This window comes from Harpia harpyja, chromosome Z, assembly GCF_026419915.1.
Source record: "Harpia harpyja isolate bHarHar1 chromosome Z, bHarHar1 primary haplotype, whole genome shotgun sequence".
NCBI classification, from domain to species: Eukaryota; Metazoa; Chordata; class Aves; order Accipitriformes; family Accipitridae; genus Harpia; species Harpia harpyja.
In genome coordinates this window covers 88,677,383-88,698,741 of record NC_068969.1, presented here as the reverse complement: position 1 = coordinate 88,698,741, position 21,359 = coordinate 88,677,383, and the positions used below count along the sequence as shown (strand labels likewise).

Here is a 21,359-nt window from a genome sequence, read left to right as displayed (position 1 = left end):
GGAGTTGTACAGCTGCATCCCTGCTGCGCCACTGCTGATCCTGTTGGCCATGCTAAGCAGCATCTGGCCAGTCCAGAGGGCTGCCCGTGCCTGCTCGAATAGGCACATCCTTGGTTTTGCCAGCTCAGGTGCCTGGAGCACAGCTTTGGCTGCGCTGGACCAAGGCAGGAACATCCACAGCAGGGCACAATGCAAACAAGGAAAGGAGATTTTTTTTTTTCCTCCTGTTTTCAAACTTCTTTGGAGGACCTGACAATGAATCAAAGTTACAGTCTTGCAGAAATGCACAGAACGTTTATTCAATTTGACAGAAGTGTACAAATATTTCTGAAAGACAAAAAGGCATGAAACAGGTCCTGGTTTCTTACTACCTAATGCACAGATGATGCCGTGAACCTGAAAGCAGGAAGCTAGCTGGCTCCTACATGGGAAAGCAGCAAAGTTTCGGAAGGGTTCAATTAACTTAAAGCCTACTATTTTTCCCCTTCCTTTTCTTTTGACCAGTGAGGTGGTTTCATCTGGTAAATTTTAATGTGTAAGGGCACGTACTGAAATGAGGTACATTTATAATACAGTAACAAACTGATTTACAGCACCTCTGCACTGAAACTGGCAGTAGTACCAAAATTATGATAAGCTTTGGGACATGAACAAACACTTACAATTATGCAATTTTGTTGAGACCATAAAAAACATCCTCTTCTGAGCAGTTCCTGAGCCAGGGGATAAGGAAAACGACCCAACAGCTAAGGTTACATAGCACATTTCAGTGAAGACTATAGCCATCATTCTCACATTGCTCTTTTCTCACAACTGTTAGAAGATTACTGATCCATACTCTCAAATCTTAAATAGCAGGTGCATCTCTCTTAGCTTGCCCTTTTAGAAAGACGACTCAAGAGAAAATCAACACTAGCTTTCACAGCTCTTGGTGGCATATTTACAATTCCAAAATGCTACGCCTCCCCTGCTACCCATTGATTCTTGCAAAGCATTTGAAATCATGTCATAAATTAAAGATTATAAAACAAAGGCTTCAAAATAACTTAATTGTTATATTTATCATGGGGAAAATCTTGCATTGAATATTAAATACTATCCTTAAAGCCATTTGGTCATACAGAGAGCAACTATGGGCATTTAGAAAAGCAAACACAATTGTATTTCCAAAGTGCTGCTGAGATTAGAAAATGAGCCATCAGAGGTAAACAATCTTCTCTTCTACTCTGCCTCCACTTCCCGCATCTTGGAGGCTCTCAGGCTGGTGGTTCAGCAGCAGTGCATCTACCCGTGGTGGCTGGATGGATCCCTCGTTCGGAATGCTTGTTTGGGGACCCTGGGTCTGCGATGCATTCAGATCTGTAATGCACAAGAGAAGTGCATGTGACAATGCATCTTCTGCTATGCCCGTGCCATCGTAAAGAGCAAATTCTGGCTTTTTCATTAGCACCATTTTCTAGTTTGCTGCATCTGTCTAGAAAGGAACACACTGCTGTATTACAAATGATACTACAGCCTGGTGAGAGATACCTTACCCAAGTTTACTGAAATCTGTTCAAGTCTGTCCACTATCATCCAAGGGATGATCACTGTCACTATTTTAACAATAAAAGAAATTTATACCCATACTTCACTAACCAGACATACAATAATGGAAAGGCATAAATGCTGTCAGTTGGGCTGGAGAGAAACATACAGCACATAATTAGTACCTTTATTAGTAATAATACAATTGTAAAATTAATACAGTTTCCATCATTACACAGAATTTTATTTGCAAACCTTCCTTTTATGGATGAAAAAAGAATCAACTGAGTAAACCCAGTCAGAAGTCTAATTGACTGGCACTTGCAGTCTGTAACAGATACATAACCATTCAGCTTTTTCTGCCAAGTTCATCTGTGTTTATTTGCACAAACTACCTACTCTATTCTTGTCTCAATCCTTTAGGTGTGACGTGGAGATAATACTTGCACCCAAACACTAAGAAATTATTAAGGATCTTCATTTGTTATCTTTCCAGTTTTCTCCTGCAAATGCAGAGAATCAGGTACTTGTTTTCTAGTATTGAGCTCTGAAGGCTTTTGGGATGACCTGTGCACTACTTAAAAGTAACCTTGGTTGGGTCTTCTCCCTCGTCAGCTTTCTGTACCACTTCAGGCCCTCAGGAACTACACCTTAGTAGTTGGCTTTTCTACATCTGTATTTCTGCAAAGCACTTTTTACCATAAAAACAAACCGCGTAACAAGGGAGCGTGTATCCTTGTACCTAGGGAAGAGAAAAGTCTGCAATGGACAAGCTGCAATACTTCTCACTGTAATCTTGCCCAGAACGATCTCTGCTCTTAAATCAGGAGGATTACCCTCTGCAAAAAGGACTCTGCAGGAAGAAGGGGAGCTTGGCACCCCTCCCACAGCATGGGTAGCCCCAGAAGTAAGCAAACCAAGCACTGGGGTCCTTTGAGCCTTGGTCATTCATACAGAGAGCTAAAAAGACATTTCATGCCTGCTCTGGTCCCTACCCCTTCTCACACATATGTGCAATGAAAATCTATTATAAAGGAGATATTTGGTTTTTTACACACCATGTTGCTCTAACTGGCGGCAATTTAAAATGACACCTGCCCACATTTGCCATTCCCCTGGCACATGTGGCTTTTGCCAGTCTTGTTCACTGGGGCAAGGGTTTAAGGCAAACCAAGCTTGCTGGCACCCTGCAAAGCCTAGGCTCCCCGGCTGCTCCCCGCCATGGGGTGTGTGGAGCGCTGGTAGATGATTATGCGATGGGCACGTGGGAACACACCATATCGCTGCCTCTGCCTTCAGCATCTTCTCCTCTTTGATATTCATACAGCTCAGGGGAGCAAACAGGCTTTGGGGCTTTGGCTCCCAGCATAACCCACATACATGTTATACCTGCTGCTGAGACCGCAGGGTCAGTGGCAGGGGCAAGGTATGTATATACAAGTGGTGCTTGGTCATAGTGGGATGACACAGGATGTTAAGAAAATTAATCCCACATTCCCTTCCTTTTACTGTTTTACACTGGATTTAAAGCATCAAGTTTTGGTCTTGGTGAAAATCCGCAGTAAGTCTTGATTGCAGCAAGTTCTTTGCAATACGTAACACAGCAGGATTTGACTTCCTAACTTACTCAAACAGCCCTGCTTCATTAAAGATCACTTTTGCATTTACTTCTTTTTGATACCCATATTAGAAAAAGATTACAATTTGCAGCAACAGAAGAAACCAGAAATATCCTACGTCTGCTTTTCTTTATATAAATTGGATACTTCAGTTTTATTTATTTAATAAAAGAGCCCTACCAGTGAAAGGTCCTCAACCTCTAAACACTTATATTTTGGGGTAATTCTACCCACATTAATATTCCTTTTAAGTCCTGTGAGTCTATTCACCTTAACAAAGTTATGTGCATAAGAATATCAGGCAGTAAGCACTTATTTGAAAGATCTGTTTCCAAAGTTTATGAAGTACATAATTGGAGAAGCCTAATTACAAATTTGAAAAAAGCCAGAAAAGAAACACCTTACATGCAGTTATTTGCCACCATCAAAACTAAACAGTAATTGCTTCACCAATTAAAACAGTAGCTGTTTCCAAACCATTTCTCATTAACTGTTACAACTCTAAGCAGCAGAGCTGAGCAGTGGAAACTGTCAGCATTCTGGAAAAACAAATCAGATTCTGTCACTATCTAAACAAATTATTTACCACTAGTTTAGCTGCTTTTTTATTCTTTTTTTTTCTTTTTTCCCCCCAAATTCTGTTGCATCCAGAGAACCTGAACAGCAGAAGAGCACCCAGGAGGTGGGAGCCCAGCTGCTGCTGGGGTGATGAGTGGCTTCTCAGGCTGGAAAGTTTGTGCTTAATCCAACTGAGGAGGGAAGCGGCTGGTTTTGGCTGTGCATCACGTGGCACTCAACACAGGCTCTGCCAAATAAAAGCAGAATGTGTCCCTGGGCTGACAAAGCCTGCTGGTGGGGAGGGTGCCTGATCACTCCCTACCAGGTGCCATGCTGGAAGCAGCCGAGCCAGGAGACCAGCTGGTATTGCAGGCAGCAGCATGATGCATCCCAAGAGCAGCTGCTTGGGGAGGGTGGAAGAACTGCCAGAATTGGTAATAACAGCCTCAGGTGAAGGGAAAGTGGGGAAAGGGGACCAATCCACCAGCCAGTACCAATTCTTGTTATGCAGAGCACTGATAGCTACCAAGAAGCCTCTCCTGAGCTCCCTGTGCAGCACGGGGAAAGGGGAAACCGGCTGCCCTTGGCCCCACGTGGGAGAATGGTGGGAGAAATCCCCCTCTTTAAATGCTCTCCCAGAACAGGGAAGAAACCTCCACAACAAGCCTTGAAAGCATCAGCTGCAGCCTACTAAAGAACTCTGAGAGCTGAGGATGCTCAAAAAAAAAAAAAAAAAAGAATTATCCATGCAGACAGCAAGGCAGAGGAAGGCTGGCGAAGGGGGCTGCTACCAGAAAGCGATGGCTGGGAAGTTCTCCCATGCTCCCCAGGCAGGTAGGGCACCCATGGGAACCTCCCCAGCCCTGTTGTCTGCTGCGCTATGACTGACAGTCAGAACTCAGTATGGACCAGGAGCCAGGTAAATAAGGACCATCGGCCTTTTATGAGCCTCCTTCGTTGTGATTGGAACTCACCTGCCAACATCAGCCACAAAATGAGTTTTGTATTATTCCCTTTCTTTAAATTCAGCATTTACTTACCCTTTCCTCTGCTCCCTTCCAACCTGTCGAGTGATGCTCGGGCAGGCTGTGTTCAGCTCAACAGCGCACCCACCAGACTAGTACCCAGCAAAACTGCTCCCACTGCTTCTGCCTGCACCCCTCCTGCCTGGGCTGGGTTCTGCCCGTTGTCTTGTTCCTGCACCCCTTGCACAGAAAGGAAGTTGACTGTACCTGGCCACAGCCTTCCTCTTGCTCATTTACACCTAAGGAACACAATTTTTCCTTCATATTTATGTAAGTGCAGAAAATATGCCCATATTTCCAAAGCTTTAACAAGTCTGAGCTGTCTATGAGGTCTTCTGTGAGACTCCCAGCTCCCCACTCCCTCTAACTTCTGCAGCGGCCAAGGGCTGTTGGCATCTCATCGCACCCTGGCCCCTGGAGTTTATGTGCAAACCGAAACACCCTTTACCTGCTTCTCAGTTATGCAAAATTTATTTCTCCTACAACACTCCAGGTAACTCGCTTCTAAAGAGCCAGATCCGCAGCTGCACCATGTATACCCTAGATAAGAACTGCACAGCTGACCAGAAAAATCCACTTTTTCAATGTTAGACTGGTCAAACTCCCCAGCAAAGAGGGATTGGCTTGAGGCTGGAGACCAAGTATTTGGTGATCTGTGACAGCACTTCAACGTTTTGGGGCCGTGTAGCCTGTTCAGCCCAGCAGTGCCACACCACAGCACAAAATACCACTTAAGCCCAGCCCCTTCTCCTTTTTATCTAAGCTGAGACCATTTCATTAAATAAAGAAAACCCAGGCAATCACTGTTGTCTCCCCCACCAATTTTCTCAAAAGGGGTTAGAGGCTGTTTCTAACAAATTCTGGAAAAAATCACAAATTGTCTCATGCACACAGACCCATACTGCCAAATCCCACATTAAAAACAAATCCAATTTTTCCCCCGTTCTCTATGAGTTTAGCTCTGGTACTATGAGGATAGGTATCAGGAAACTCCAGAGAGACACTCCCCCAAAATAAAAATACTTTTCTAGGCAACCTATATACAACAATAACAGCAGACTGCAGGCCTGCAGTGCGTGGGGCCAGCTTTCACAGGAGTTTTTAAGGACACCTCAGTTCTCCAAGTGGGCTCTGGGTCCAAACTAGGAGAAATGACAGCTCCTGGCTAAAAACACGCTAATGTTGTACAGGAAATGAAAATAGTGGCATTCCGCATCCTAACTACCATACCCTACCCTTCCTGTAGCACTAAGAGACAGGATTAGTGGCATTGCATAAACTGCTCGGAAGGTGAAGCACAAAGCAATGGCATTTGCAGGAATCTGAGATCAATACATACCAAAACACACACAGCCCATGCTCCTGGGGGGAGGGTGGGGGGTGGGATACAACAGCCAAGTAAACAACTCATTAGTCACACTGATTCTCACCTTCCATCTGTTGTCATAGGATGTAAGCACTTCCACATCAAATAAATGCCACAGATTTTCTCCTTCACCCCTCCTCTCTCCCCGGAGGATCAGAGCTCTTCAGGTAAGCCTGGAGTGCCCATGGTGATGATTACGGGAAGGATAGGAAGACATTATCAAGGCACTAGGAAACACTCCAGGCAAAAAAGCCCTCGGAAGTCCCTGTGGTCTTAATAGAAAGTCCTTAGTTTTCCTCCTTCAGCTCTAACCCTAATTTCACAGCATCACAGGATAATTCAAATTGGAAGGGATCTTAGGAGGCCTCTGATTCAACCTCCTCCTTAAAGCTGGGTCAGCTCTGACATCAGGCTGGGTTAGATACTTGGGGTGTTTTCCTTCCCAGCTGTTCCCCCTCGAAAAAAGGGGGGGGGGGGAAGTTTGGCTGAACTCACCACATGGATTTTGTAGAAACTGCATGTATACACTGAATTAATTTGCTGTGACTTTCAGAGATCTGTGTCACATGTTGGCCCTCTTTACAAAATGAAATTTCATTAAATGAAGAGAAATTTATGCCACTTTTAGCAACAGATATGTTAAAGATTCTCAAAACAATTACTCCTCTGAAAATAACATGCACAGTTAGGTTTTGGTTTTACCATTTATTTATAATAACTGGTACCAGTTTTTATACCAAGTTCATCTGGACTGACAGCCAACACATCAACTTCAGGCCAAAGCTATTTGAAATGGCAGAGCTGCTGCATTTAATCCCCCCGCTGGCACTCATGCATAATACAAAGCACAAGCAGACACCTAAAAAACAGTGCTAAGTCTACTGGGTCTGGGATATTCAAAGGAATTCAAGGGCAACAGGCTCTCATTTGCCATTACAGTTCAACAGTAAACGGCAGCCTAACTCCCATGAGCTCCACAGAAAGGCCCCACCAGCAAATTCCACAGCACCTCTTTGTCTCTAATGATGCTCCCAGTGGTTTCCATGCAGATTCATTACGGACGGACAATTCCCCAGGGAACTCCAGGCCCCTCTCCCTTTCCTCCTGGTGATGATTAATTTTTTTAGTGCCTACTAAGACTTACCCAATTTGAGATGGATTTTTCCATACCAGTGGTTCAGTTGTTTATGGAGCTGGTGGTTGGTGGGAGAAAGGGAACGCCACACAGCAGCACCGGACCCACCGGGGCCCTGGAACAGCCAGAATACTGCTGCTGCCACGCAGGTTCAGACCACTTTGTACAGAAAAGGCATCTATAAGCTTTGAGGATCTGAGGACAATTCTGAGCAGTTTGACTGGGAGCTGAGGTCCCAAATACCATGGAAAAACCAGGCCTTCGCACCTCAGTAAATCTGATTTCACAGCAGGAACTGAATGTGGTACCAGGTCTCAAAACACTGGGAAAAATATTTTGACCCTGAAGCTACCAAGGAAATAGCCTAATCCATTTCCCAGCTGACTGAATAAGGCAGGAAATCAATCTGAGAATTTTAATGCTGCCATTTACTTTTAACCAGCCCAACCCCGTGAAAAAGCAGCAGCTGCATTTCTTAGGCAAACAAGCACCTTCATGAATAAGAAGTCTTTTCACAGAAAGCAGATGAACAATTAGATCGTAACAGATCCTATGTTAATTAGTCTCATCAGGTTTTGGTGCTTTTTCTGTTACAAGACAGAGGACAGAAATAATTCAAAGTCTATGATGAATAAGGTCTGAAACATAACTCTTCTTCACATCTGTACTTTGGATTTTTTGATCATGGTAAAATTACTGGAAATGTCATTAATCTGCATGTCTCTGTTCTTTGTTTGGTTGTTGGCTTAGGTAAAACAATGCAATTCAGTTTTCAGGTTTTGCCTCATAATTTTTTAGAGAAGTTTGGTCTAGAGAATTTGGACCAAATTCTTGGCTAAGACAAAATTTACGTTTATTCCACTAGAACTGCTTTATCACAAAGCTCCATAATGGTTCCAACTAATTTATCTGATACCCGTCTTAAAGCTCCAGGTTTTGGAGTCATGTGATGATGCAGCCATCTCTTCTTTTATTAAAGCCCAGTAATCACACTATTTCTAACACTGGTGTTATCAAAGGAAAGATTTTTAAAATATCTCAAGCTCAGACATTGCCAGTGATACCACTTTAATATCAAGTTCATAGCATGCCTCTAGGTTGAAATAACTTAAAATTTTAACCTACTTACACGGCTATGTTATCAGTTGTGTTGGCTTTAAAGCACATGGATTTTAAACTATTTTTGGCATGCTGGTTTTTAATACTTATCAATAAGAGAGACTTAAAAATAGGTCTGACTTGAAATCATAACTTGTCTGTGCATTAAATACCCACAGTCTCACCTTGGCAGGGCATACTGCCTGCCAGCTGCCTGCTTCTGCTTAATATTAATTTATTTAGGTATGAATTCCCTATTAAATTGTCTTTGTGCTAAGCTTTGAAGCTTTAGATGGTCAATTACAGACACACACATGGTCCAACAGGTATTCTGCTAACAACGAACACATGTTTTATTGACCTACTTCTTTTCCAGCTCATTAAACACAGCTGCACTCAAATGATCAAGAGAAAATAACCATAAAACCCCAGGAACACCCTTCCTACAAAGGATCACAAGGAACGTGACCAGCTGCCGGCGTCGGGCTGCTGCTCCACCCAGCACGCAGCAGCGTGCCTGCTGTGCCATGCAGGGCACCTCTCCAGGGCCAGGGGTGACTCGCCTGTCCGCTGACCATCACAGCGGGAAAGCTCGGGGAAAATGCTGCAGCCTCTTCGTTCAGGTGTCTAATATGGGTCTATCTGAAGCGGGCTGCAACTGTCTCCCCCCGGACCATAATCTGCAGAAGGCATTTGGCCAGCGGGCTGAAGTCAAAACAAACTGCGGTCAGTGGGCAACGCTCCTGCTTGAACGCTTGCTGGAGAAACAGAAATCCCATAAAGTTACAGACCCAAGCAGCATTTCCAAAGACTCGGCAGACAATGAAACCAGCCCCTCTTTCTGCCGCCAGCCAGTACATCCCCACACCTCCCTTGCCCACCATCCCAATTTGCACCCCACACCTAAAACACTGCAGTGAAGCTTCCTCTCCTTCCCTCCTGAAGAAACAGTTAGCGTTAACCCTAAAAAAACAATGTCTCTGGCACATGAACTCACTTCCTTTGAAACAAAAGGGGACATTTACACATCAAAACTATTCTTTTGAGCTCTCTGTTACCACAGACAGACATTATTGTGCTGATTAACTTTGCTTCATATTTTAGGGATGGTTTTGGTTGTTTGGCTTTTTTTAACTACAATTTTGCTTTGAAATAAACATTAAATCAAAGACCTTGGCAAACATTTTCTTGAGTAGCAGAAGGGCACAACTCTGTAACAAAAGCCAAAAAGGGGAGATCATTTATAAAACACTCTCAAGTGTCCTCCTAAGTGCCTTGGGTTTGTATGGTAGTTTCCTAAAACCAGGCCAGATCCATCACTTCTTACTCATAAAAGCTGATGAGATCAAAACTCAAAGTAAGTGGCAGAGGAATACTAAGCCAATATATAGAACTGCTGCAGAAGCAAAAAATAAGGCAAAGGACCTGTTTCAAATCAATTACATGCTAATCTTACCCTTTAATAGAAGCTGCTGCTTGTTGATTAATGCAGGAAAAAATATGGGCAGTACTATAAAAGTGAGCATCTGAGAAAAGATTCTTATCTGATAGTCACAGAGATACTTGTTCTCCCCTGAGCTCAAAACACAGGGAAATAGTTGCTAAATTTTGACTGCAGTTTGAGTATTAGCACAGCCATTTTTATCCATTTTTATTCAGGTTGGCACAAAGCATGTGCACTGATGTTTTCTTCTTGCAGTCATTGAAAAAACCAGCAAAAACTGAAAAGTTGCACATTCCCCAAGTTTTGTATTGTAACCATAAGAAATTTCAGGGTGTGACTGAATATTTTGAAATGGGTGCCCTTTTTAATTGTTTGCTAAATGCTCTGTGAATATATACTGCTGTGAAAACAGTATGCATAAAAGCTAAGGGGAAAACTGTACATGAAAGCCAGAAAAAAGCACAATTATCAAATAAGCATGTGCCTCCATCCCTTCAGCCAAGTGCTTTCCTTGAGTGCACAGAACGTACTTGGATCCACTTTCCTTGCTTCTGCTCCCACTTCTCTCCACTATGGGCAACGCTGACCTTACCCTTAAGCCCAAATTCATCACCACCTCCTTCTACCTTGCCTTTACTACAAGTTGTCTTCATCTCTAGTCCCGCACCTGCGCCTCTGTAAACTGTGGCTCTGCTTTGGTCTGACTCCCTCCGCTGCCTTCCCACTCCCTTGCTTCATGCACTCCAACTCTGCACCAGTCCCATCCCACCACTCCACAGAGTGGGCTGCTTCCCAAAAGCAGAAAAAAAGTGATGCTATGTTTTAAAACACCCTCCTGCATTCATTTTCACCTTCAGTTCAAAACTGTCTGTGTTTAACGCAGAAGCCTTTCTTAGACCATCATCCCCTTCCTATTGCCGCTGTGCTGTAATGGCAAGTTCTTCTGTACAGGAGACAGCTTCTCTGCAGTTCCTGCTGTCAGCAACAACTATCATGCAATTCTCAATCTCAATTAAAAGAAGAAAAAAAAATATCTCTTTTCATCCTTGCCAAATATATACTTTCCCTGTCTGTCATGTATTCTTTAACATGGAATATATTCAATTACTTTTAAAGGCACATGGATTTCTTTTATTTTTCTATGGCAGACCCTAAACGAATACAGCCAAATTGCATTTACTTTTATATCATTTACATTCCAGCTCTAGATCAAACTTCCAAGGGACGCTTAAGGAATCTTGGCAGGTGACTGTTGGAAGTCTTGCTATTCGATTAAACTAAAACCAACTTCCAAACCAGCACCAACACTCCTCCCCTCTACTGCCCCACCAAAAATTTACACCCAAAGGAAAGTTTTCTACAGCATCTGGGGAGGCAGAACAAGATACTTCACAAAATCTCCTCTAGTAGTTTGGCTATGGCCAATATAATTTATGTGGAAGGCAATTGGGTGCTCCTGTGATGAATGCCAGTAAAAGACAGACAATCCTCCCCAGTTTCTCAATAAATATTTAACAGCAGATGCTGCTGAGGAGGTTTCATATTACTAAGACTTCATTACTTTTACAAAACATGCTACAGGCCATTTCCTGGAATATGTAAAGTATTATACTAAATAATTAAAATGAGATTGTACTTTTCAAAATAAGCCAGATACACTTGGTGATTCAGCTACATGATTTTACAGGGTGTGTTTGCATACTCAGTATCTTGCAAAATGTGATCATCCATAAACAGCTTCTCCCAGCCATTAGGATGCATTATTTATTCATACTTGTGCATCTATTTCAGGCTCTAACTCCATTATAAAACGTATACAAAACAATTTTAATGTACTAAAGCAGGGCACGCAACCAGGTCTCCACCCACAGATCACATTACCTGAGGAAAGCATGGACCTCCCAAGGAATCTTCCTGACATCAAACAACAATTAGCAAGACTCTTGTTTTGTGACTGCTTTTCCTGAGAGATCACCTCTTTCCCTGCGGACTTGCTGCCAAAGTCACAGCTCTGCACAACCCTGAGCTGGAGCTGCTTCACTACAAACCAGTTGCCTGGCAAAAGACCCCCTGCCCAGGGTCTTCTGCTTCGAATCATGATCCCTTCTCTCCTTCCACTTCCCTAAAACCTGTATCTATTGGAACAACCTCACCTAAGTAAAGAATAGATCTGCGTGTAGGAGATATGGGCCAAACCATTCCAGTTTCATTGGTGCCAGTAATTCCACTGACTTCAAAAACCACTGCACTGAAGTTGCAGGAACTGTAAATATGAGGAAAATGAGAAAGATTTGGCCATCGTCCTGTTGTCATTTAAGAAGTCTGCAGGCAATGAAACCCTGAGTATGGTGTGCAGATTTACACCAACACCAGTGGTACATCAAAAGACAGGGATGGACAATCTCTTCCCTCCATTCATCACCTTAAAGATGTGCACTATTTTAAACTTATCTCCTAATGAATGAGCTCTAAATGAGAAGATATTAGAAAGAATAAAACCAGACAGGCATTACACAGGAAATTCAGTACTTACATTAAGCATACAAAATAAAACCAGCACATCATTAACTGCCTTAATTAAAAGGTTATGTAATACTGCTGCATCTACTGTGGTTATGTTCAGAAATGAGAAAAAGTGTTTTGAGATGAGAAAATTAGTAACAGAAATACAAACCCTAGCGTTGCAAAGCTGAAAAGCGTTACTTGAAATATACTAATTGCAGATAACATATAATGACATATTTTTCACTTTAGTATCACTCTGCCATGTGATTTAATCCCTTTTGCCATCTGCTTTAAACAAATGGCAGTGTTATTCCCAAGAGGAAAAAAGTACTTCCCCTGTGATTCACTTCTACCAAGTATCCCACAGACACTGATGTCTTATGGCAGAGCACAAACCTCAGTGTTCTGTGGTACCAAGAGGAAGCAAATTTGCTGTTATCTGTTGCAGTTAAAAGTAAGATCTTACTTGTTCTAATAAATCAATGTGATTTTGAACTTGGGAGATGCAGGTGCTGATGTTACTCAACTTCATATTCTTCCATCTCCATTTCGTTTTATTCTCATTATAACTTATGTTGAGCACTGAATGGGCTCTGTGCACATCCATGCAGCCATCCATGCTAAGAGTAGAAGGAATATGTTGAACGCATAAAGGGCAATTTGGAATTAATTGCATGTTCTCAATTTGGCATCTACTCAATTAAAAAAGACATAAAGTTTAAAGTAGCTCAAAATATCACATCTGCTCAGGAGGCTCTCTGACGAACCGGCAGCTCCACAGTCATGTCATCCCTTACTTTTAAAAGATTTCCCTCCTTCCCTCTTCTCAAGTGAAAGAGCAACAGAAAGAATTCACTCACTGTGCAGGGCAAACAGTAAAAAAACGGCACTATTAAAAATATTGTGAAACACACCAGAAAAACTCAAAATAGGCAGAAAAGCATCTTCACATGCCACTCCGCAGATGGTAAGAGGTTGGCCTGCTGTCGGCTATGAAGGATGCTGTTTAAACAGGAGACATGTAAAGTGTGTGCTCTATGGGGCACAATTACGTTCCAGCTCAGAAGACGAACAGGTCAGATATACTCAGAAGGAGTTCATACAGCAGCAATAGTAGAGGAATTAACTCACAACAGTCACATATGCAGAACTGTGAAGACTTTGTTTGTGGGAGCTAGTCATTATTTAACAGGTTCCAAGCGATGAAAGCGATCTTATTCAACAAAGTCCTCAATATGGGATCCCATTAACCACCTCCAGTGCTGGCAGCAGTAGCTATGCTTATTTGAATAAGGCCCTGAGTTACTGAGCTTCACCCCTTGCCAAAATCCTGTGCTGACTTGGAACCAGGGGAAAAGAGCTTGTACATCTTCAGATGGCTTTTTAACACTGTAGTGCAAAGCGTATTTCACCTGTTTTTACCACACTTGCATCAGCTTTACACTGTACACCTTTTCTGACTGCAACAAATTCATCTCACACAAATATGAGAAAAGAGCCAGGCCCATACAGCACCATCCTCAACCTCCCTGATGGAAACATATGCAGGTACTCTTACACAATCTCATTAGGCCACAGCTGATGTTAAGGTAGCCAAAAAATAACGTGTTGTTCTAAACCTCATCTCAATAACCAATGGTAAACTAAAACAAATGAATCTGATCTACAGTTTTAAGAACAGGTTCAACAGCGCAATCACCATTAGCACAATCCACCTTAAGGAAGAGGAAAGGAATTTCTTATAAAGAATAAGGGGAAAAAATGGAGTTATAGGATACTACTCATTGTTTCTGGGGTTTTTGCTTTTTCTATTGCAAATTAAATATTTTACATCTCTGGAAACCACTTTCTTTGATGAAAACCACTATAAACAGATTATTTTGCCAAAATCAAGCTATCTCATTTGCTTATATGCATACATGTACAAATTTCTGTCCTTTAAAGAAAGATTAAAATCACATTAATCAAAGAGCCCCATTTTTGCTTCCTGTTTTGCATTTGGCTGTTTATGGAGATCACAGGTTTTTCTATGTTCCCCATAAAGATTTAAATTATATTCTTCACTCCATCATGCATAAAGATTTTTCATGCTAACACTGCAAATGTCTGGGGAAAAAAAATCTCCCACAATCAAGTTTCAGTGCAGTTTTCCAGATCTATCACTTTTCAACTCTATTACTGTAGCTACAACATCTGAATAAAAAAAATGAAAGGCAATACCAGTGAACAATGCTATTCACTTCAAAGCTTAAAAGAATTAAAAATGCACTGATTCCTGAAATCAAAGAGGTGAATCCGTAGGTAAATCCTTGGGCATCACTTCGGCTAGTTAACCTGACATGTCAATTAAATGCAAGAGTAATTTATTCAATTCTCAGTCTAGTCTGACACAAAACCTATACTTCCCGATTCCTAATTAGCCAAAGTACTTGTCTTCTTTCATGCAGATAATTTCATAACCATTAGTGTAAAGCATTAACACATTTTTCTTTCAATCATATTTTCCTCCTGTTGACTGACACACCTTTTCTAGCGAGTGTACTTGTGCCAGTTTCAGCTTTGTGGGAACTTGCCCCAAGGTCTTTAGTAAAGTTCCCTCCCATACACATAAAACAATGATATATACTCATGATGCTAGCTATGTGAAGAGACATATGTCTTACCTTAGAAAATATGAATGGAAAATTATGCACTGGAGGAATGTAGCCGTTTCTATCTGAGTGTATTTATGAAGCTAAATTGCATAGTACTTAACATACGGTAGAATGCAGCATGATTAACTCCTTGACAACATGTTCAGGTGGTGCTTCTCATTAAATAATTTAAGTTTTTTTTGACAGGCCAGACTTCTTACAAGTTGCCTAATAATTCTAGGAGAATTAATCAAAACAAAGAAATTCCTTTTGTGTACACACAAAACTTACTATATGCAAGATCTGGCCATGTATCTGGTACGTGGCTGTTTCCAGTAAACCATACTCAGTATTTGTTTCTTAGTTCTCTTTTGACTTATTACTTAGGAATGTTTTTTGAAAGACGGTTATGAGACTTTATACATAGAGCTGGTTGAAAAATGCAGTAAAATTTCATGAAACATTCATGTTAAGAGACCTTCTTAAACTCTGCTCAACTCTTTGGGGGAAAAGCATAGCCAAAAAAAAAACCCCCACAACCCCAAAAAAAGGAAGTCAGCTTCCTTGTATGAAACTTTCATACTGCTCAGCTTGATTCACATTGCTTAGGAACAAGTGATTTATTTAACTTCCATGTGCAGAGCCATTTGCTGGGGCTTCAGATGCCATCTGTCTTTCAGGGGGAAGTTTAGTGTTCTTCTCATTACCTGCTCCCCGTACGGTGGGCTCCTGATGCATGACAGAAGCAAGTGTGAATTGTGCAGGCTCATGCACTGCATGATCAGAGCATAGAATGCTTGTCACCCTCCAAATCACAAATGTGACTGTGGAATGTGATGGCATATCTCTCTGGGGGAGGCTCTCAGCCCTGCCTGCTCCAACAACGCACCAGGGGGCTTCGCAGCACCATCTGCACCATCAGGATGCTGCAAGGATTTACTGCACTGCTTTGCCAAAGGCACCTTGTGACTCAATCAAGGCAGTAACTGCAGGTTTTACAGACATGACATAGCCAGAGAGACTCACACTAGCCTCTTACCCTACCTCTTGGGCAGACTTTGTAGCCAGTGCTGGTCCCCAAGCTGCTGGGACTGCACCGGTGCCCTGCTACCAGGGCAAGATAAGGATGTTTACACAAGATGCAGTGACAGCCACTGAACACAAAGCTGGCCCATTGTAGGTGAAGGGCATCTTTACATACCAAAGCTCCACCACCTTATCTTAGAATCAGTGCAATTAAACTGGTACAAGCCAGTTTAATTAAACCAGACACTCTCATGTGGGCTCAGTAGAAAGTATCCTGGTTAGCTTGCATCTGAATGTTTGCCAGTGCAAGCTAAACCACTTTTGAGAGGTTTAAACCCGCATACGTGTTCCTTTTCAAATTTGCACCACCTTAGCTAACCTATTACTAAAATGACAACTTCAGTCAAACTAGAACAAGTTTCACCAGGCTAATTGTTTAGGCATTTTTAGAAATATTAATCTCTTTTACTAATCAGCTTGGTTTGCTGATTGTCGTGATGAGGCTAGCCTGCCCTACCTTTGATTATAAAATGCTATTTTGGCAATCCATGTACCAAGGACTAGTAAGGCTGTCGTGGATGCCTGCTTAATACATTACAAGGAGTACTAAGCAGCAGGTTCCTTAATCAAGGACTTTTTATTTGAACAACTTCAAGGTTTGACCTAAGACAGTTAAAAACCATTGTACCTGTGTATGTTTTCAACTTCTGATCCTGCTGCTCACTGGTCTTTGCCGTGACCTGACCTGCATGCAGCTGATGTTAGGACAGAAGTCATCCTGCACTGCCAGCTGCAGAAAAATGGGAGCTTGGGCACTGCTGCAGTGTTGACTTGCCATGTCTTACCTGAATTTCACACCTGTGCAGGAAAATCCCACCAGATTACTTAATCTGTTACACTAAAAGCACACCATTGTCCCCTAAGACTTTTAGCTGCTGTGTTTTTACATGCTGCTCTACAACTCTCACAATAATCAAAGAATGCAGACACCAAATCAGATCAAAACCAGGATTGTGCAACATGAGAAATAAAGCCCAGATAGTTTAGAGTTTCTCATTAGTGTATTTTAAGTTCTTCAGGGAATTTTCAATGCAATGCAGTGCTCAAATAGGTGGCCTCTTCCACTCATTTTGGTAATCATCATCAGTAACTACCATGCAATCTACTTTTCTTTGGGGGTTCTGGTAAAATACAAGAATAAAGAAAGGTAATGCAGTAAGAGCTATTTTTACTAACATGGAAACTTATTGTCAAATATTATATTATCCCTTAAAAGTGATATAATTTTCTTTCCAAAACTACAGAGTCTTTCAAGATACTTTCATTTCAAGAAGAGGGTGTTTGACCACTGATTATCATTTTAAGATGGTAAATCAAAAGTTATTCTAACTAGAAATCATCAAGTAATGCACATATGTTCTAAAACAGCCAATAAAATGCACTCGAAACAGTAAGAGTGACTTCAGCTCGCAAAAAAACCAAACCCAAGTAAAAAAGCATTGGGAAAGGATTTGGAGGGAACAACATTCTGAGTACTGGTATACAAACACAAACAGGGTTTTTCTGGCTTTTTTTCAAGTTTTCTGTATTTCTGTTCATTTTCTCACCTACCCTCAACAAGCTTGCAAAGTGGCATGCAATTGTTTTAGCAAAATCTATTGCTTCCACCATCTTCATTCCTGGGACTATTCATTCCGAGAGGTGGCAAACTGCCCATACTACTTGTTAATTAAATAAAGTGTTAATTACCATTATTAAAGGCATCCTTGTTGGTTTTGCTGGAAAAAGACATCTGCTGGTAAGGACCAGTGGATTTCCACAGTGCACTGGTTAACGCTGGCTGACAAGAAGTGTCCACTTTGAGGTCCACCTGATTTTCACTAGTCCTTGCTCTATCAGAATTTGAGATGTTCAGCCCATACACACCATCCTCATAAACGAGAGAAGAATCTGATCTGTTGAGACTGCTTAGAGACACATACACAACAGCTTCATTTAAGTAGAATGTATTTTCGCCATGTAAGCTGTCCAATTGATTATGTCCCATTATCTGCAGAAGGGGGAAAAAAACCCGGAGAACAGCATTTTCACTTTTGTCCAGCACCAGAATCATAGAATCACAGAATATCTCGAGTTGAAAGAGACCCATAAGAATCATGAAGTCCAACTCGCTGCTCCTCACAGGACCACCTAGAGCTAAACCATATGACTACGAGCATCGTCCTGAAGAATCCTTATACCAGGATACATAAAATTAACTGCCAGACAGAATGGGGATTCATAGCAAACAGTCACCTCATTTCCCAGAAGTTAACCTCAAAACATGTTAAATTGGATGTGCTTTCAGGAATAAACAGTTATAAACTAGTACATTTTGCCTTAGCTCCCCTCAAAACACAGGAAAACTCATTAATAATTGCAAAATAGCAAATAACAAAGGGTTGCTACCTGGGATACACCGAGCATTGCTGACTCCTTTCAGGGGGTTAATATTTTGCCCCATGGCTCAACGAGGTGCCACTTCACATATAAAAATCTATGTACACTGCAATCCAAAAATAACACTGTACCTCACGTAAACAGGTAATCATAGAGAACAGGACTGCAGCAGTCAAATTGGGGATAGCAAACAGCATTCAGCAAGCGGCCGTGGCTCTCAGGGGCTGAAAATGCAACTCCTGCAAAGACTACCTGCCTGCAGGTGTTTATCAAGGCTGAGCTCACAAAAAAGCAGCAGTAGCAGTGTGAGTTATTGCAATGTTTGGTCATCCAAAACAAGCTAGGTTCAGTGTAATGGTGAAAACACTGGGCTGGGAATACTGGCTGACTGGCAACCACCCAGCCAGCCCTGCTGCTGCAGGGAGTACGGTAGTGGAAAACGCAGGACAAAGATGATCCCAAGGCCTGGAATGCATCCAAAGCCATGCAGTTTACTTGAAATAAAAATACAAGTAGTCTTACACATGAAATATTAGATTAAGAACTACTACTCTTTGACACTCAGCATTTCATTATTTTGCCTCTCCGTCTGTGCAATTCCGGCCATCCCTGCATCAGGCTATCATTCTTCAACTTCCTCTCCTCAAAAGACTTCAGAAGTCCCATCCATTAAAACTGACAGGCAAGTTCAGTTTTGGTTTTACCATCCACTTCTTAAGCACTGCTAAACAAGTCAAAATTGTACTGCAAGCTACACTAGTAAAAAGTGTCTTCCTTGTTTGCGCTGGGCAAGCATATATGGATAAGTCATGTTCACACAGTGTTCACAAAAGCCAGATGAAAAGGGGGAGGTCAGAGGCCAATCCTTCACCCCCTCATGCAGGCACAGGCTTAGATGCCGAATGGTCACTGCCCGTTATGGGTCAGTTGCCAGCTGAAAAACTAGGGAGGTGACGGTCTAAAGAAAGGCTCTACAGATTTTCTTGTGAAAACGAAAACCTGAGCGAAAAAAAAGCTGTTTGGGTCAGTGAGCTTTCAATATATGCAAAAGCCAGGCAAAATGTTTTGATTTTCAGGTGCTTTAGAGAACAGTAATGGAAATCAAGACCATACTCACCGAGGCAGGGACTAGAAGCCAGGTCCCAACTGGCAGGTGAGCACCAGACAGTTGAGTTCAGAGTCAGCCTCTATCCTTCACCCTCAACAAAAACTTAATCATTTTTAGTATTAAATGCTTAAGCAGCTTCAGAGCTACTTTAAATTGCATCCCCTAATAATGACCATCTCCAAGGAATTATACTGTCAGCAATGGAGTCACACACCAACCTCTTCCCCTAAGGAGCTGCTCCTTTCAGGGGAAGGCCTGACACGTGGGGTTCACAGGAGCCTGGAGCTTCCCACCCCTAGAGCAGCCACTTTTCCTCACTGAAGACAGTGCTGCTGTCCAGGAACAAGGACAGCAGCCAAAGACTTCACTAAAAGTTTTGTATGTGTCAAGCATTACAATAATTTAGCCTTCCTACAAGAGGCAGGACACACAATGTATCTTGCAAACACAGCAGCAAAGCAGAATATAACACAGATTCTCACAGTTTCCATCTCTTCAATTTAACACCCATCCGTCTAAGTTTGGCTTCTGTAGGACACCCAGCTTAAAATCACAGAATGGTTGAGACTAGAAGGGACCTCTGGAGGTCATCTGATCCAAGCCCTCTGCTCAAGCAGGGCCACCCACAGCAAGTTGCCCAGGACCATGTCCAGATGGCTTTTGAATATCTCCAACAATAGACACTCCACAACCTCCCTGGGTAACCTGCTCCTGCTCGGTCACGCTCACAGGAAAAAAGTGTTTCCTGATGTTCAGAGGGAACCTCCTGTGTTTCAGTTTGTGCCCATTGCCTCTGGGCCTGTCACTGGGCACCACTGGAAAGAGCCTGGCTCCATCCTCTTTACTCCCTCCATTTAGGTATTTACATACGTTAATAAGACCCCCATGAGCCTTTTCTTCTCCAGGCTGAACAGTCTCAGCCTCTCCTCATAGGATAGATGCCCCAGTCCCTCAAACATTTTTGTGGCCCTTCACTGGACACCCACCTCTGCCTCACTCCGCTCAACCCTCTCCACCCCCCCCACCCCATAGCTCTATGTGTCTCTTGTACTGGGGAGCCAGAACTGGACACAGCACTCCAGGTGTGGCCAGAGTAGAGGGGAAGGATCACCTCCCTTGACCTACTAGCAACACTTTGCCTAATGAAGACCAGGAGACCATTAGCCTTCTTTGTGGCCAGGGCATATTACAGTGGGGAACCACACACCTCATAGCTCCCTGTGGATGACAACAGGCTACTTTGTTGACCGTGCTTCCAGTGCCAGAGGAGCTTCTTCTGCATTTTCACACTGTCTCTTTCTCTCTCCACCATTTTCTGGCCCTCCTGGAGCCTCTCCAAGCTCTGCTGGTACTCCTGCAGCTGCAGCGCCAGTCCCTGTCGGCTCCTCTCCAGCAGCTCCTCCTGGCACCCGCACTCCCTCTCCCGCTGCCCCAGCTGGCCCTCCCTTGCCTCCTGCTCCCGCTGCCGCTGGTCACATTCACGTAGCCACCGCTGCTGCTCTTGCTGAAACTGCTGCTTCAGCTTGTGTATGTTGGCCAGCTCCACCCTTTGTTTTTCCAGATTCTGGCATTTTTCTTGTTCCAGAAGGAGGTTTAGCCGAGAACCATGGCCCCGACCAGTCTTCTCATTCTCTTGCAGGAGTAACCTACGGAGCTCTCTGTGGCTGTCCTGGATAGCTAGTGCTGCCTAGACACCACAACAAAATCAGACACAAATGCTGAAATATTAGCATTAATCCATTTCTGTATTTTTACATAGAAGCATTGTATGCAAATACTTCAACCTCCCATAATATCGGCGCTAAATGCTTTTGAGAAGGTTATTCCTCATGCAAGTAGAGAAAATGCTGTGTTCATGCCCTTACCAAGACATGTT

At 42.7% G+C, this 21,359-nt stretch overlaps 1 protein-coding gene across 7 annotated transcripts in view; it reads right to left on the bottom strand.

Moving 5' to 3' along the window:
* Positions 1-274: 274 nt before the first annotated feature.
* Positions 275-21,359, bottom strand: part of ARHGEF28 (Rho guanine nucleotide exchange factor 28) — a 118,996-nt gene continuing 97,911 nt past the window's right edge. For 6 of the 7 annotated variants that reach the window (XM_052777490.1, XM_052777493.1, XM_052777492.1 and 3 more), the window contains 3 exons: positions 20,691-21,170; positions 17,686-17,986; positions 275-1,359 (listed from right to left, as the gene is read on the bottom strand). In XM_052777490.1, the coding sequence (XP_052633450.1) occupies positions 1,199-1,359; positions 17,686-17,986; positions 20,691-21,170 (942 nt within the window). In that variant the 3' untranslated portion in view covers positions 275-1,198. The remainder of the gene's footprint in view (positions 1,360-17,685; positions 17,987-20,690; positions 21,171-21,359) is intronic. The other variant, XM_052777496.1, reaches the window with a different exon arrangement.